A 16437-nucleotide genomic window follows, 5' to 3' on the forward strand; every position below is an offset into this window, starting at 1 on the left:
TGTTATAATGTTAAGATTTCATCATTGATATATAAACTATCAGACTGCGTGGTCGGTAGTAGTGGGTTTCAGTAGGCCTTTAATGTCAACATAAATAGCGCTCGACTTAAAGTAGCACTTTTTAGTCATTAGAAGAAGATCGGACCGGACTTCATGAGTTTAGTGGACACATTGTAGACGGGTTGTTTTTTTTATCATGTCAATATGTCTTCAATTTACTTCACACATAAATGTTATTTCTTAGATCTTATGAAAACTAAAACACTCAGTAGTAATTTGACTTACCTGCACACGTGCTTCCGTCAGGTCGGTCCTCAGGGCCAGCTGCTCACGGGCGTAAACATCGGGGTAGTGCGTCTTCTGGAAGACCTTCTCCAGCTCTTCCAGCTGGTAGCTGGTGAAGGTGGTGCGATTGCGCCTCTTCTTGCCCTTGTTGCTCTCGCCGCCGTCGCCCTTGTCGTGGGGGCCGGCTAGATCGGCGCCCGTCGACCTATCAGAGGCCGCCTTTGCAGCCTGGTAGCCGGCGTCCATCGTCGGATGGTCGGAGAGTGGAGTCAGGTCAGAGTCTGTCAGACTGGAAGTGTCCTTACCTGAAAGTCAGAGCACGTGTTATTGTTTTATTTCTATTTATGCCCCCTGGGGGTGGTCACAGTTAGGGGGTTGTTGTTTGGCGTGGCTGGCGAAGAATCGTCCTGTATAACCATAAGTTGTCGCAAAACAACTAGTTAGCGGCCACTCTTACCGTGGAATGAGACAATATTTGGGGGAGATATGTCAGGACGTTGCAAAAAGCAGACAATAGGTGATGGTGCAAATGTTTAGAAAAGGTTGTAATTTGTGTTTCTTAATGAGAGACCATAATAAATTATAGGGTTGTCCCGATACCAATAAAATGTATTTCAATACTTTTCGATACCTTTCAGTACTTTTCTAAATAAAAGTGACCACAAGAAAATGGCACAATTGGCTTTATTTTTACAAAAAAATGTACGGTACATTTAACATATGTTTCTTATTGCAATCAAAGACAATGTTGTCAACAAAGGCTCCTAATTTGTCTGCTGACGTATGCAGTAACAGATTGTGTCATTTATCATTCTATTATTTTGTCAAAATTATGAGGGACAAGCTGTAAAAAATAATTGTTTACTGTTAAAATGTGGTTATTTTCTATTTTAACATGTTCGATCTACACTTCTGTTAAAATGTAATAATCACTTATTCTTCTGTTGTTTGGATACTTTACATTAGTTTTGGATGATACCACAAATTTAGGTATCGATCCGATACCATGTCGTTACAGGATCATACATTGGTCATATTCAAAGTCCTCACGTGTCCAGGGACATACTTCCTGAGTTTATAAACATAATATGAATTTTAAAAAAAGGAAAAAAGATTTTGTGATGATAAAAAAATATCGATGTAATCATAGTAGTATCGACTAGATACACTATTGTACTTGGTATCATTACAGTGGATGTTAGGTGTAGATCCACCCATGGCATTTGTTTACATCCAGGTGGGCTAGCTTTTGTTAGCGGTGACGCATGTTTAGCTATTCCTCGTCCTGCAGGGATGATACTTGTAAGAAACTTACTTTATTTGTCGCCATGGAGGCGAGGATTAGTGATATAGAAGTAGCTAAACACTGCAAACTGCTGATGGATGTTCGCTGCTAGCGAGCTAGCATGTCTTAAAGCACCTCTTCCTGAGGGCGTTTCAGTGTTATAACTTCTCCTTAATCGTCAGTTTTTAGGCCAAAATGCGTCCGTTCTCCCTTTTCTGTTTACACACTGTGTCTGCTTGTAAGTACTCCATGATTGTGCGCTGCCGAACATGCTCCTCTGCTCATAAAACCAGCAATGTAACTGGTACTTTTCAAACAGAGCATAGTACCGGTTTTGATACCTTAGTACCGCGATACTATACTATTACCGGTATACCGTACAACCCTAATAGGTTATCATCACACATCAACATTTCTAACATGTAAACACTGCCTTTCTAGTTTGGAAGATAATTTGGGGAGTTTAAAGGTAACAATGGATAAAACATAGACATGCGACCCAAACTAGATTTAATTAGTTTAAGGCGTTCATCTGGTGGACCTAATCAGTCCCTGCGGGATTTAAAAAAAATAAAAATATATTTTAAGGCAGATTTTTCAAAAAGTTGCAGTGTTTTGAGGCTTAATTTTCTCCAATAACATTGAATCAACTTGTGATTTCCAGAATTTGCTATCAATGTCCTAACTGTTCTTTGTAGCTTCAACCTAAAAAAGCACAGTATTTCAACTGTATTTGGAAAGCAAGTACTGTATTGATGTTTTACTCATTTTATCCCACACACTTAAAAGTGACACTCGATGGCTGTGAACGCGCCCACTCAGAGCTCACTGTCGAATTACTGTACCGTTTATGAATGAATGAATTATAACCGTACGCTTCCTTGCTGTCCGCCGTCTGCTCTGTCGACCACAAGCTGCAGGCATTCTCTGTGTATGTTTTACGCTTGAAAAGTTTTTGTCCATCTTACACATTAATTTATGTTCAAACACATTCACGTTAAGAGCATTTTTGAACTGTTAAGTGCTATAGTGGTCCCATTATTTTGGTAAATGAGAGATTATCATCACACATCAACATCTCTAACGTGTAAATACTGCCTGTTTGCTAGGTTGACATTGCAAGTGCGACGACTATGTTCTTAATTGCCTTACCCTGGATAAATGAATGTAAGTAAATATATAAATACCAGTACATGTAATCTAGGAAGTTTTGATGCCGGTGTGTTGCTAAATGTTTGTATACTACATTACCCAGAAGCGCTGTAGACAGGAACAGGAAGTAGGTCTGAGCTACGCAAAGAAGAGTTGATGTACATTACATGTTGTTGTTTCTGCTTCATCTACAAAATAAACATAAGTTTAAGCACGTTTGAGCGCCCCTCAGAGACAAATTCAATTGGAAAAACTAACACTGATTGGTCAAAATGTGCAGGGCAGTTGCAGCCATTGGGCAAAGACAAAGTTGCGATAATAATTTGCGTGGGTGGGTTGAATTTGCGTGAATTTGCACCATCACAACATAGCAAATCCCGGGAGGGACTGCCCTATGACTATTGTTAGCATGCAGCATTGTGTATTTTATAGCGCCATGTGCACATTTTAATATGATTGTGTAATTTTTGGGTTTTACCACCATTGGCTCGGTCCAATCATTTCCATTGTGCCTCTGCTTCATGTGACAGTCACTTGGCAGCTTTGCACGGCCCATTATTCAATTGAAGGGTTATGACTGGGTGGAGCAAATGCATTTCTTGGTCTTTAGTTGCGAAATTTGTTGGCACTGAGTGTTAATATGAGTGCTGATTGTTTTTTGTTTTCTGTCTGCAAAAAAAAAGTGGACAAGCGCCATGGGACGTCACAGGGACCGTCACCATTCATTTGCAGAGATGTTGTTTCTGGCGACGGAAAAATAAACACTTGCTGCACCCAAACACTAAACCCTCAGACAGATCCGTGCTAATAAATAATCACAGCGATGTTCCTGCCAGTGTCCATTAGAATTATTCACTTTCTTGCTTCTTTTTGGATCAAAACACCCAAAAGGGGCATCTTATTACACTTGGACAAAGTCGTACCCAGCAGGCACAAGACATTGATACAACGTTGATTATACATACATGTCCTTTGAAACTGACTTTGAGACAGCGTTGCAAAATACAAACCCCGTTTCCATATGAGTTGGGAAATTGTATTAGATGTAAATATAAACGGAATACAATGGTTTGCAAATCATTTTCAACCCATATTCAGTTGAATATGCTACAAAGACAACATATTTGATGTTCAAACTGATAAACATTTTTTTTGGTGCAAATAATCATTAACTTTAGAATTTGATGCCAGCAACACGTAAGAAAAAAGTTGGGAAAGGTGGCAATAAATACTGATAAAGTTGAGGAATGCTCATCAAACACTTATTTGGAACATCCCACAGGTGAACAGGCAAATTGGGAACAGGTGGGTGCCATGATTGGGTATAAAAGTAGATTCCATGAAATGCTCAGTCATTCACAAACAAGGATGGGGCGAGGGTCACCACTTTATCAACAAATGCGTGAGCAAATTGTTGAACAGTTTAAGAAAAACCTTTCTCAACCAGCTATTGCAAGGAATTCAGGGATTTCACCATCTACGGTCCGTAATATCATCAAAGGGTTCAGAGAATCTGGAGAAATCACTGCACGTAAGCAGCTAAGCCCGTGACCTTCGATCCCTCAGGCTGTACTGCATCAACAAGCGACATCAATGTGTAAAGGATATCACCAAATGGGCTCAGGAACACTTCAGAAACCCACTGTCAGTAACTACAGTTGGTCGCTACATCTGTAAGTGCAAGTTAAAACTCTCCTATGCAAGGCGAAAACCGTTTATCAACAACACCCAGAAACGCCGTCGGTTTCGCTGGGCCTGAGCTCATCTAAGAAGGACTGATACAAAGTGGAAAAGTGTTCTGTGGTCTGACGAGTCCACATTTCAAATTGTTTTTGGAAACTGTGGACGTCGAGGAAAAGAAAAGAACCATCCGGATTGTTATAGGCGCAAAGTTGAAAAGCCAGCATCTGTGATGGTATGGGGGTGTATTAGTGCCCAAGGCATGGGTAACTTACACATCTCTGAAGGCGCCATTAATGCTGAAAAGGTACATACAGGTTTTGGAGCAACATATGTTGCCATCCAAGCAACGTTACCATGGACGCCCCTGCTTATTTCAGCAAGACAATGCCAAGCCACGTGTTACATCAACGTGGCTTCATAGTAAAAGAGTGCGGGTACTAGACTGGTCTGCCTGTAGTCCAGACCTGTCTCCCATTGAAAATGTGTGGCGCATTATGAAGCCTAAAATACCACAACGGAGACCCCCGGACTGTTGAACAACTTAAGCTGTACATCAAGCAAGAATGGGAAAGAATTCCACCTGAGAAACTTAAAAAATGTGTCTCCTCAGTTCCCAAATGTTTACTGAGTGTTGTTAAAAGGAAAGGCCATGTAACACAGTGGTGAACATGCCCTTTCCCAACTACTTTGGCATGTGTTGCAGCCATGAAATTCTAAGTTAATGATTATTTGCACAAAAAAAAACAAAGTTTATGTGTTTGAACATCAAATATCTTGTCTTTGTAGTGCATTCAATTGAATATGGGTTGAAAAGGATTTGCAAATCATTGTATTCCGTTTATATTTACATCTAACACAATTTCCCAACTCTTATGGAAACGGGGTTTGTAGTTGCATTTGTAAATTGAGACAATGTTGATGTCCAACCTTGGATCCATGTTGTTGATTGGGAAATGACCAAATTTCAATGGTCAAATCAATGTCACAACATAAACGTTGTCAAAAAAGCATGTTATTTCAACGATATATTTGTGTTGTAGAATATTGGTTGGGAAACGACCAAAATTCAAGGGTCGATTCAACGTCAGAACCCAACATTGATTAAAGGTCATCAAAAAGCATGTTTCAACGTTATGTTTGAGTTGCTCAACGTCAGGACCTAATTCAACAAGTTCTCAGCGTTGTTTTAAAAAGTTAAATGTCGTTATTGTGCAATGTATTACTAGATACCCTTTAATTATCTTTGTCGCTTTCCAGACTGTTGTCAGGTGGACTGGAGAATGAAAAAAAGAGTTTGATAATGACTAGGGCTATCAAATTTAATGCATTACCTCAGGGGTGTCCAACATGTGGCCCTTTGCGAGTTTTACTGGCCCAAAGCATATTATCAAAATAAATCAAACAAAGAAAAAAACAATAAAAAATGAGCGAAACTATGTAATTCAATAAGAAAAAGCGCAAATGTTATTACTAATAAGCAGTGCTGTCAAATGATTAATTATTTTAATCACACTTTTGAATTAATTGGATTAATCACATTAAATTACATTGCATAATTTAAATTAACCTACAAATATATATATATATATTTGGACATAATTGAAATGTTATTGTCAGAATGTCATAAAGGAAATTTTTTTTTTTTTTTTTTTACTTGAGCATACTTTATTTATTTGCTTAATTTTGGTAATGGTATTATTATTATTTTAAAGTGAAATTTGTCAACGATCACACTAGTCAGAGTCTCCTCATTCATCTATGCTCTGACGTATGCATTGACCTGATCACATGATGACCATATAACAACCTGCCTGATTAATCTGCAACAATACTTGATTACATTTTTCTGGTTAACTCGTTATTTTAGACAGCCTTACTAGTAAGTAATAATAATATGCTTTGTCATCTATAACACAAAGCTGATACACAGTTTTGTCTTTAAGAAGAAAAATACTGTAACGCATGGGTGTCCAAACCTTTGCCATTGAGGGCCACACACTGAAAAATCACAGCATGTGAGGCCCATTTTGATATTTTTTCACTTTCAAAACCAATACAATATATTGATTTATTTTTACCAATAGGGCTATCCTCAAGTTTGGCCCCGGGGACCCGGAAGGGTCTCTCTCAGTCATGATATTTAAAAAAGTAAGTCATATTTAATTTCCTTTTTTTTCCATCCCTTAAATCTCTAGATCAACGTCAGATCTATCTATAGATATAAAGCAGGGGTCCCCAAACTACGGCCCACGGGCCGGATCCGGCCCCCCAGCATCCAAAATCCGGCCCACAGGAAGTCCCAATTAAAAATATTTTTTTTTTTTTTTTTTTTTTTTAATCTTTCCTTTCTAACCCATTTTTGTACACTCTTGGTGTCTCCTAGTCGCTCAGGCAAATCATATTGTCTAAAAATGAATTTTCCCATCGATAGCGTGACAATGTTAAATGTTGATGAACATCAATGTTAATTGATGTTAAATGACAAAACGGATTATAAAGACAATGTATATTTGTATATATATACACACACACACACACATATATATATACATATATATATATATATATATATATATATATATATATATATATATATATATATATATATATATATATATATATATATACTATATATATATATATATATATATATATATATTAGGGCTGGGAGTCTTTGGGTGTCCCACGATTCGATTCAGAATCGATTCTTGGGGTCACGATTCGATTCAAAATCAATTTTTTTTTTCAATTCAACACGATTCTCGATTCAAAAACGATTTTTTTTTTTCAATTCTTTTTAAAAAAAATGAAAACAATACACAACAATACCATAATAATGCAATACAATTTCAAAACCAAACCCAATTTTGGAGTTCTGAACTTGTGATTTCTTGCAGTGTTAAGTGGTAATATTTCACATTTGTCCAAATTGACTTTATAACCTGATAAACAGCCATATTCAGTGATGACATTATTGATATAGTGTAGAGAGGAGTTAACATGTGACAGGTAGAGAACTATGTCGTCACAATACATCGATAGCTTATTATACTGAGAGACAATTTTTATAACATGAATATTATTTTCACTTCTTATTTTTGCAGCTAAGGGTTCAATAACCAAATTAAATAATAATCCAGATGCAGGACATCCCTGTTTTACTCCTCTTTTTAACGAAAAAGGTTCTGAAATATGATTATTGGTTTTGACTGATGCCATGGGCCTTGTATAAAGCATCTTAATCCATTGTATAAAATTATCTCCAAATCCAAATTTACGTAATGTGCAAAACATAAATGAGCATTTCTGCGGTCGAATGCCTTCTCCGCATCAACAGTACAAACTGCTGTGGGATAAGGGAGACTTCTAGCATAGTAAATAACATTAAACAATTTCCTTGTATTGTCTGAAGATTGTCGACCTTCCATGAAGCCAGTTTGGTCAGTATGAATTAATTTTCCTATTACATTTGATATCGTGTGGCTAAGATTTTTGCCAAGATTCAAAAGAATTCTCTAATCATTCAATACATAGGATTTCAGCAGGATCTACCCCAGTCTGCTGACATGCAAGCAGAGTAGTAGATTTTTGTAAAAAGCTTTTATAATTGTAAAGGACAATGTTTTATCAACTGATTGCAATAATGTAAATTTGTTTTAACTATTAAATGAACCAAAAATATGACTTATTTTATCTTTGTGAAAATATTGGACACAGTGTGTTGTCAAGCTTATGAGATGCGATGCAAGTGTAAGCCACTGTGACACTATTGTTCTTTTTTAATTTTTTTTTATAAATGTCTAATGATAATGTCAATGAGGGATTTTTAATCACTGCTATGTTGAAATTGTAACTAATATTGATACTGTTGTTGATAATATTCATTTTTGTTTCACTACTTTTGGTTTGTTCTGTGTCGTGTTTGTGTCTCCTCTCAATTGCTCTGTTTATTGCTGTTCTGAGTGTTGCTGGGTCGGGTTTGGTTTTGGAATTGGATTGCATTGTTATGGTATTGCTGTGTATTGTTTTGTTGGATTGATTAATTAAAAAAAAAAAAATTATAAAAAAAATTATAATTTTTTTTTTTTTTTAAATCGATTTTTTAAAAATGAGAATCGATTCTGAATCGCACAACGTGAGAATCGCGATTCGAATTCGAATCGATTTTTTCCCACACCCCTAATATATATATATATATATATATATATATATATATATATATATATATATATATATATATATATATATATATATATATATATATATATATATATATATACACACAGTCTGGCCCCCGGGGCCAAATTTTTTTAACCCAATGCGGACCCCGAGTCAAAAAGTTTTGGGGACCCCTGATATAAAGTATTCCCAGCCCCCCTTTTTAGTAAAGAAAAGTCAGTTTTTTTATGGCAAAAGCCCAAATCAAGCAATATTTTCCCCCCAAAAAATGTCAAAATGGATTGAAGTAGTCGGAGTCTTAAATAGGTTAATAAAACAGTGATTACTGTTTTTACATAATGACTGTTTTACAGTCATTATTATATTTTGGAAAAATGACTAGTGTATAAATGTGAGTGTAAATGTTGTCTAGCTGTGTTGGCCCTGCGATGAGGTGGTGACTTGTCCAGGGTGTACCCCGCCTCCCGCCAGAGTGCAGCTGGGATAGTCTCCATCCTCCCCGCGACCTCGAGAGGGACAAGTGGTAGAAATTGGATGTATAGATGGACAGTTTAAAAAAATCCCGCTAAAATTCTCAAGAATCCAAAATGGCCCCACTCATAAAAGTGTTTAAAATAAGTCATAATTTATTATTATTATTTTTTTAACTTTCAACGCTTAAATCTTGAGAGCAACTTCAGATCTGTCTGTGGATTACATTTTTTACTTGTTTTTTTTATCCCCTTTTTGTCATAGAAAGTTTTGTTTTCATATGGCAAACACACAAAATATGCAGTATTTGCCTCAAAAAAATAGGGGAATATATGATGTGAAGTAATTGGAACCTTCAATAGGTCAATAATTCATAACAACCTTGATTTTGATTCATTATTATATTTTGAGCAACGACGACAACTTTAAAGAGAAAAAATCAGCCTGCATGGCAACTTTGTGTTATTAGAGTCAACATTGCAACTTTTTCTCATTACATTTCACATGTATGCTTTTTTATTACACTTTTTTATGTTTTTTTATGTTTTTTGTTTGTAATATTATTTTTAGATGGGCCCCAGGCCGCATTTTGGACACTAGTGCTGTCATGTCTGTTTTCTGATTTTTTTTTTTTACAAAATAAAACAATATTCAAATGGCCCTCTTATGCTTGGACTTTTTGAATATGCGACCCTTGGTAGGAAACGTTTGGACACCCTTGCATTCACCCATGCGATTAATCACACAAAATGATTAATCATGTATAAACACAGATTAATCACAAAATGGATTTTGTCCACACATGCTCCTGAAAGTTCTTATACGGTCAGTGATCAGGTCAATGCAAATATGGGTGAGGAAAGAAATTTCACTTCAAAATAAACCCCGACTGTACTCAGGATAATAATTTTTACCAAGCTTTGAGCCAAAGAATGACATGCATTCATGTAAAGCATTTAAAAAAATTTCAAAGATAAAATCGAAATATTGGGGTCTTTTTTTAGAGCTGAATTAATTCATGCAAACAAATAATTTACTGCAAATAATTGTAAAAATCACAATTGTGATTAATCTGATTGGATAATCTGAGAGCATTAATAATGACCTACTTTAGCATCTTCAATGAAAAAAATGATTAAAGTGTTGTCACTGCATTCTTTCATTTTTCTGTATGCCTAAAAAGAAGTACAACTTAGTGACTCTTACTAACGTGTGTGTTCATGCAGGCTCTTGGTTGTAGGTGACTCGCACCAACTGACCTTCGGGACATTATCATCTTTAGTCCTTGTGATGCATGATCACTGTTCAAACATTTTCATTGTATGACTTTAAGCTGCAAAAATGTAGGAAAATACAGTGTACTGCAATACATGAGTGTTTTGCTTATACTGTCTTGGTTATTGTACGGCCAAAAATTGCTTCTAGCAAAATAGTCCGTCTTCCAACGCATCATTTTGCAGACTCGCGTACCCAAACAAAGAATCCCACATATTGATGACTCACTCTGTACTCTTTTGTTATTGAATACAACTGCAATGTAATCCACCATGGGGCCAAAGAAAGTTGCGAGTGCTATAATTTTTTTCAATATTTTGATATTTGGAATTCTATTTTTATTAGGTACTCAATGAGCTGGAACTAGCATGCATGCAGGACTCCAATGTCCCCTAATATCCAAATTACACAATAATCTTGAGATTTACAGCCACATACTGCTGTTGTTTTCTGATACAAACTTTTATGCAATTTCTAGGGGAGTTTTAAAAACACTTTTTAAACAAACAGCAGTTGAGAATCATCTTCTTGATTTGTGAGGAAATTAAACGTCTTTTTACTCAACAAAGCATTAAGAAAATGTTTCTTTTGGGTACTTCTGCATTTCCTGTATTACTTTGCAAGCTTGTTTACAATAACGAACAAAAGAAGTAAACAATGCTGGTAAACCAGCTGATTAAAGGATGGCGCCAGTATGCTGTTAATTACTTTCATTAGATCAGATTTTTTTTGAAGGGCCACATTGCAGTTATGGCTGCCCCTGCTTTTAAAAGTGAATATATTAGTATAAACGTATAATAACCTCGTTACACAATTGGCTTAGATGCTTGTTTAGTTATTACATTTTCAAATAACAGATTGATGGATCACTTGCTTTGAAATTGCAAGTCTAGGTGTGACAAGCAATAATTGATAAGCAAAACAATGCTTGATCGGATGATATTAAAGTTTTGAAGATATGCAATTGCACGCAGTACATTTTTTATGTCAAATTTGAAAGAATAAATAAGCCAGAAACGGACATTATGATCACAACATGATTAGGGGCTGTCAAACGATTACACTTTTTAATCTGCTTAATCACAGTTTACAAATGAATTAATCATGATTAATCACCATTTACAACTAAGTCTGAAATATGCCCATTTTAACTGCATTGTACATTACTACAAAGATAAAGGACAGGACATGGTCATAAACAGTTGTCCCTCAATTGGTTCCCTGCATGACCGTGATAAAGTAATTTCTGTGAAGTAGGAATCATTAACTAGGAATTTTATATTTTCATAGTTAGAGCTTAAAAACCTCTCTACAACCTTCTAAATATGGGTTTTACCATTAAAAGAGCCCTCCAGACATTGATTAGCACATTTGCACTATTTTAATCCATTATAGTAATGCTGTCTGAGGCTGAGCCAATCAGTGGCCACAATACTGGTTTAGTCTTCTCTAGTTGTCAATAATACTGTAGTATTGATATTTTTAGTTTATTTGGCCATTGGACCATTGTTTGAAAACCTGCTTTAAAAAATGCCTTTTTAAAAAATATTATTTTAAAAGTGGTGAAGCTGACATATTTAAAGTGCGATGTGGCGAGGAATATGTAATATACGTATATATATCATGATAATACAGTACACTGATTATTGATTATGAGTTGTTTTTCACCACATTTTAAAAATAAGGGTTTCCTGAGATTTATTTTAAGTGTATTTTTAATTGTATTTTTTCATATTATTATTTATACATGTCCAGCTAACATATTCTGTTAGGTCCATGCTTTTTTTTACTTCCACCTGGAGGATATGTATTTGCAGTCAGTTTGTTAGTTAGCAACAGAGCTCTAAAGGTCATGTGCGGGCTTTGATTTAAAAAGTCAATATTTCATAACAACATTGATTTTAATCTATCTATTATTATTTTTACACCCTGCACAAACATCATCAACAATGATACTCCATATACAGTCCATATTTACAGACTTCCATAAGACGAGCGTACCATCATTTGATGATCACTGCTTCAACTTCAGATCTATCTGTCGATTAAAAAATCTGTATTGTATTTTCATGTTTTTTTTGTTTTATGCCCTTTTTGTCAGATGAATATTTATAACATGGCAAACACACGATATATTTAATACTTTCCCCTAAAACTATTTGAAAGTGGAATGTTTAATGTGAAGTAATTGGAGCCTTGAACGGGTCAATATTTCATAATAACATTGATTTTGATTCAACATTATTTTTTGAGCTATTACAGCTTTAAAGAAAAAACAACTTTGTTTTATTAGAGTCAACTTTGCCACTTTTTCTAGTTACTTTTACCTGTTTTCTCTTTTATTTCACTTTTTTAATGTATTTTTTTGATCTATATAGAATTTGTAGAATGTGCCGTGGCCTTTTGCCATCAAGTGTCTGAAATAAAGGAAAAAGTGGTTTCATCCATAATTTTTTTGTATTTCATGTGTAAAACTGTATTTATGCTCCATAAAAACATATTGTGTGTTATTAATTTGGAATTGACATGCCGTGACTCATATAAAGTTAAAGTACCACTGATAGTCACACACACACACACACACATACCAGGTGTGGTGGAATTATTCTCTGCATTTGACCCATCCCCTTGTTCCACCCCCTGGGAGGTGAGGGGAGCAGTGAGCAGCAGCGGTGGCCACGCTCGGGAATCATTTTGGTGATTTAACTTCCAATTCCAACCCTTTGATGCGGAGTGCCAAGTAGGGAGGTAATGGGTCCCATTTTTATAGTCTTTGGTATGACTCGGCCGGGGTTTGAACTCACGACCTACCGATCTCAGGGTGGACACTCTAACCACAATGCCACTGAGCAGGCAATATGGTAGAGCGGCTGGCCAGAAACATGCGGATTACTAGTTCGAATCCAGCTTTCTCCATTCTAGTCACTGTCCTTGGGCAAGACAATGTAGATAATGGGTTTCTCAATGTAGAGTCATTCAAAATGTAAAGTCGCTATATAAATATAACTCACCTCACATTATTTCTTAGTGGAAAAATGTATTTGGTTTTTTATACAGTTTGATTTTCGTCCGGTCTTTTGTTTTTGTTTAATGCCCTTTTTGTCAGATAAATATTTCTTACATGGCAAACACACAATACATTCCCCTAAAACTATTTCAAAGTGGATTTTTTTTATAAAAGCAGTGTTTTCATAAAACAAAAAAAAATCAGGACTCATACCAGGATTGAAACTACAAACGCAAGTTGGAACATTTCACCAGCCTTCCAGGACAGTAAATGTGCAAGGAAAGAATGCATTTGTTCATCTTCTGGGAGTTGTTTTACGGTCTGGGAAACAAAAGGATCGTGAGGAACAAGGAGCTTCACTGGGTAGATGCAGGTGGACGTTGACAAGTGAGGAGACCAGCAGCTGCCGTACATTAAAGGAACACGCAGCCGACCTGCAGGGTTGCACCCGGAAAATGTTTCTAAACGATCTGTGCACGCATCCTCATTACTAATAATCCGAGTGTCTTGCAGACAGATCATCAGCTCAATGCTCTTATTATTAGTAGCACTATTTTTACTATTGACGACCATGCGAGACGCTCACTTTGAAATGCTGACTGAGCAAAGATGATCTATCTCAGCAGGCTGTGTAACGTTTATGGACTGTGAAAATAATCCATGAAGTCCAAGGCCGATAAATCACTTCTCAAACACGTTTTTCCTTCTTCGCACACAGCCGCCCTCGGCCTTGTCCCGCTGCCAAGCGCTCGAGCAGAAACCAACATCCTTCATCTCCTGTTTTTTTGTGGTCTGTTTGCAGCAAAACATTCCATGCGAGTGAAGAGGCTGCGAGAACATTTTTTGGGTTGGTGCATCCCACACACACTGTGAAACAATCGCAATATTCCATAATAATAATAGTAATCGCCCAAAGACACTTTGAGCACAGTGGGACCTGCTCAAGTTGCTCCCGTTTATGTCGACTACCCGTCTATGTCGACAAGCTCATCGAGTCCCAGTGCACTGTGTTCTTCTTGTTACTAAAATGTACCTGATAAAGTCCACGTCAACATACAGTCGTGGTCAAAAGTTGACATACACTTGTAAAGAACATAATGTCATGGCTGTCTTGAGTTTCCAATACTTTCTACAACCTTTATTTTTTTTTGTGATAGAGTGATTGGAGCACATACTTGTTGGTCACAAAAAACATTCATGAAGTTTGGTTCTTTTATGAATTTATTATGGGTCTACTGAAAATGTGACCAAATCTGCTGGGTCAAAAGTATACATACAGCAATGTTAATATTTGGTTACATGTCCCTTGGCAAGTTTCACTGCAATAAGGCGCTTTTGGTAGCCATCCACAAGCTTCTGGCAAGCTTCTGGTTGAATTTTTGACCACTCCACTTTTCAAAATTGGTGCAGTTCAGCTAAATTTGTTGGTTTTCTGACATGGACTTGTTTCTTCAGCATTGTCCACACGTTTAAGTCAGGACTTTGGGAAGGCCATTCTAACACCTTAATTGTAGCCTGATTTAGCCATTCCTTTACCACTTTGGACGTGTGTTTGGGGTCATTGTCCTGTTGGAACACCCAACTGCGCCCAAGACCCAACCTCCGGGCTGATGATTTTAGGTTGTTGTGGAGGGGGGCGTGGCCTGCTGGCCTGAGAGAGACACAGACGCAGAAAAGGCTTGTTGCTGGAAAGAAAAAGACTTGCACTATTCTATGAAAATAAAACAGTGTTGTACCCTGAAATCCAGGCTCTCCTGGCAGTGTGTGGTGGTCCGAAGAACCCACTAGAGGGCAAACTCTACAGTTGTCCTGAAGAATTTGGAGGTAATCCTCCTTTTTCTTTGTCCCATTTACAAAACGGAACCAAGAAGACGTCAGGAAAGACGGACAAAAACTGATTTTTTGGGGCAAAGATATATATACTGAATATATATTGTTGTGGTGAAAATAGGCCGATACCGATATACGTCAAAATGCCAAATATCGGCTCTGGTCTAAATGTTGGCAATTGGAGCCTTTTTCCATTCCATAATTTGGTCCGGCAGTTCTCCAATCCCCTCCAATTCTCCTCCAATCCCCAGAATTTAAATAAAACAGTTGTTGTGGAGGGGTGTGTGGCCTGCTGGCCTGAGAGAGACACAGACGCAGAAAAGACTTGTTGCTGGAAAGCAAAAGACTTGCACTATTCTATGAAAATAAAACAGTGTTGTACCCTGAAATCCGGGCTCTCCTGGCAGTGTGTGGTGGTCCGAAGAACCCACTAGAGGGCAACCTCTATAGTTGTCCTGAAGAATTGGGAGGTAATCCTCCTTTTTCTTTGTCCCATTTACTGTTTGTTTCATCTGACCACAGAACTTTCCTCCAGAAGGTCTTTTCTTTGTCCATGTGATGTCGGATGAAACAAAAATTGAGCTGTTTGGCCACAATACCCAGCAAGAGGTTTGGAGGAGAAAAGGTGAGGCCTTTAATCCCAAGAACACCATTCCTACCGTCAAGCATGGTAGTGGTAATATTATGCTCTGGGCCTGTTTTTGCTGTCAATGGAACTGTTGGAATAATGATGTCTATATTATCACACTAACTTTAGTATGCTTAAAGTCCATTGCTATAGTTATTTAGCTATTGTGCTCAAGTTGGACTTTTCTAATCTGTGCAAGGACAAAGACTTCTTGTCTGGGGGTTGGCCTCAGCCGTAGATGTTATCTTTGTTTTAGCCCGCTAACAGCCAGGGACTTCAACGACCTCAACGAAGATAAGATGACAGCACGCAAACGAAGCAGAGACTTCAAGGACCTCAACGAAGATAAGACGACAACACGCAGACGAAGCGGGGACAAGGCAAAATCACAAAGCCCCCAGCACATTCCGTCACGTATTGTGCGTCCTGGACCTGCTTTGCATAATATATGTGACCACTCCTTTTAGAGGCGGCCTTAGTGTTGTTGACTGTGGAACTCCTGAATAAATAGAGGGACGCAGGAGCTGAACCTTAGAGCGTAGGGCGAGACTGTGACTAAGGGTGCAGCGCCATGCGTTCTCCACATGAGCTAAATTGAATTCTGTCTCTGCATGATTCCTTGCTTCTTGTCTGATTAATAGA

General features: G+C 37.2%; 1 protein-coding gene across 1 annotated transcript in view; it reads right to left on the reverse strand.

Annotated features, from left to right (window-relative positions):
• LOC133638661 (homeobox protein aristaless-like 4) overlaps positions 1-16437 on the reverse strand; it is a 56358-nt gene that overhangs the window by 24892 nt on the left and 15029 nt on the right. The window contains exon 2 of the mRNA XM_062031494.1: positions 286-590. Coding sequence (XP_061887478.1) covers positions 286-590 — 305 coding nt within the window. The remainder of the gene's footprint in view (positions 1-285; positions 591-16437) is intronic.

Source organism: Entelurus aequoreus, linkage group LG02, assembly GCF_033978785.1.
Source record: "Entelurus aequoreus isolate RoL-2023_Sb linkage group LG02, RoL_Eaeq_v1.1, whole genome shotgun sequence".
Classification (NCBI taxonomy): domain Eukaryota; kingdom Metazoa; phylum Chordata; class Actinopteri; order Syngnathiformes; family Syngnathidae; genus Entelurus; species Entelurus aequoreus.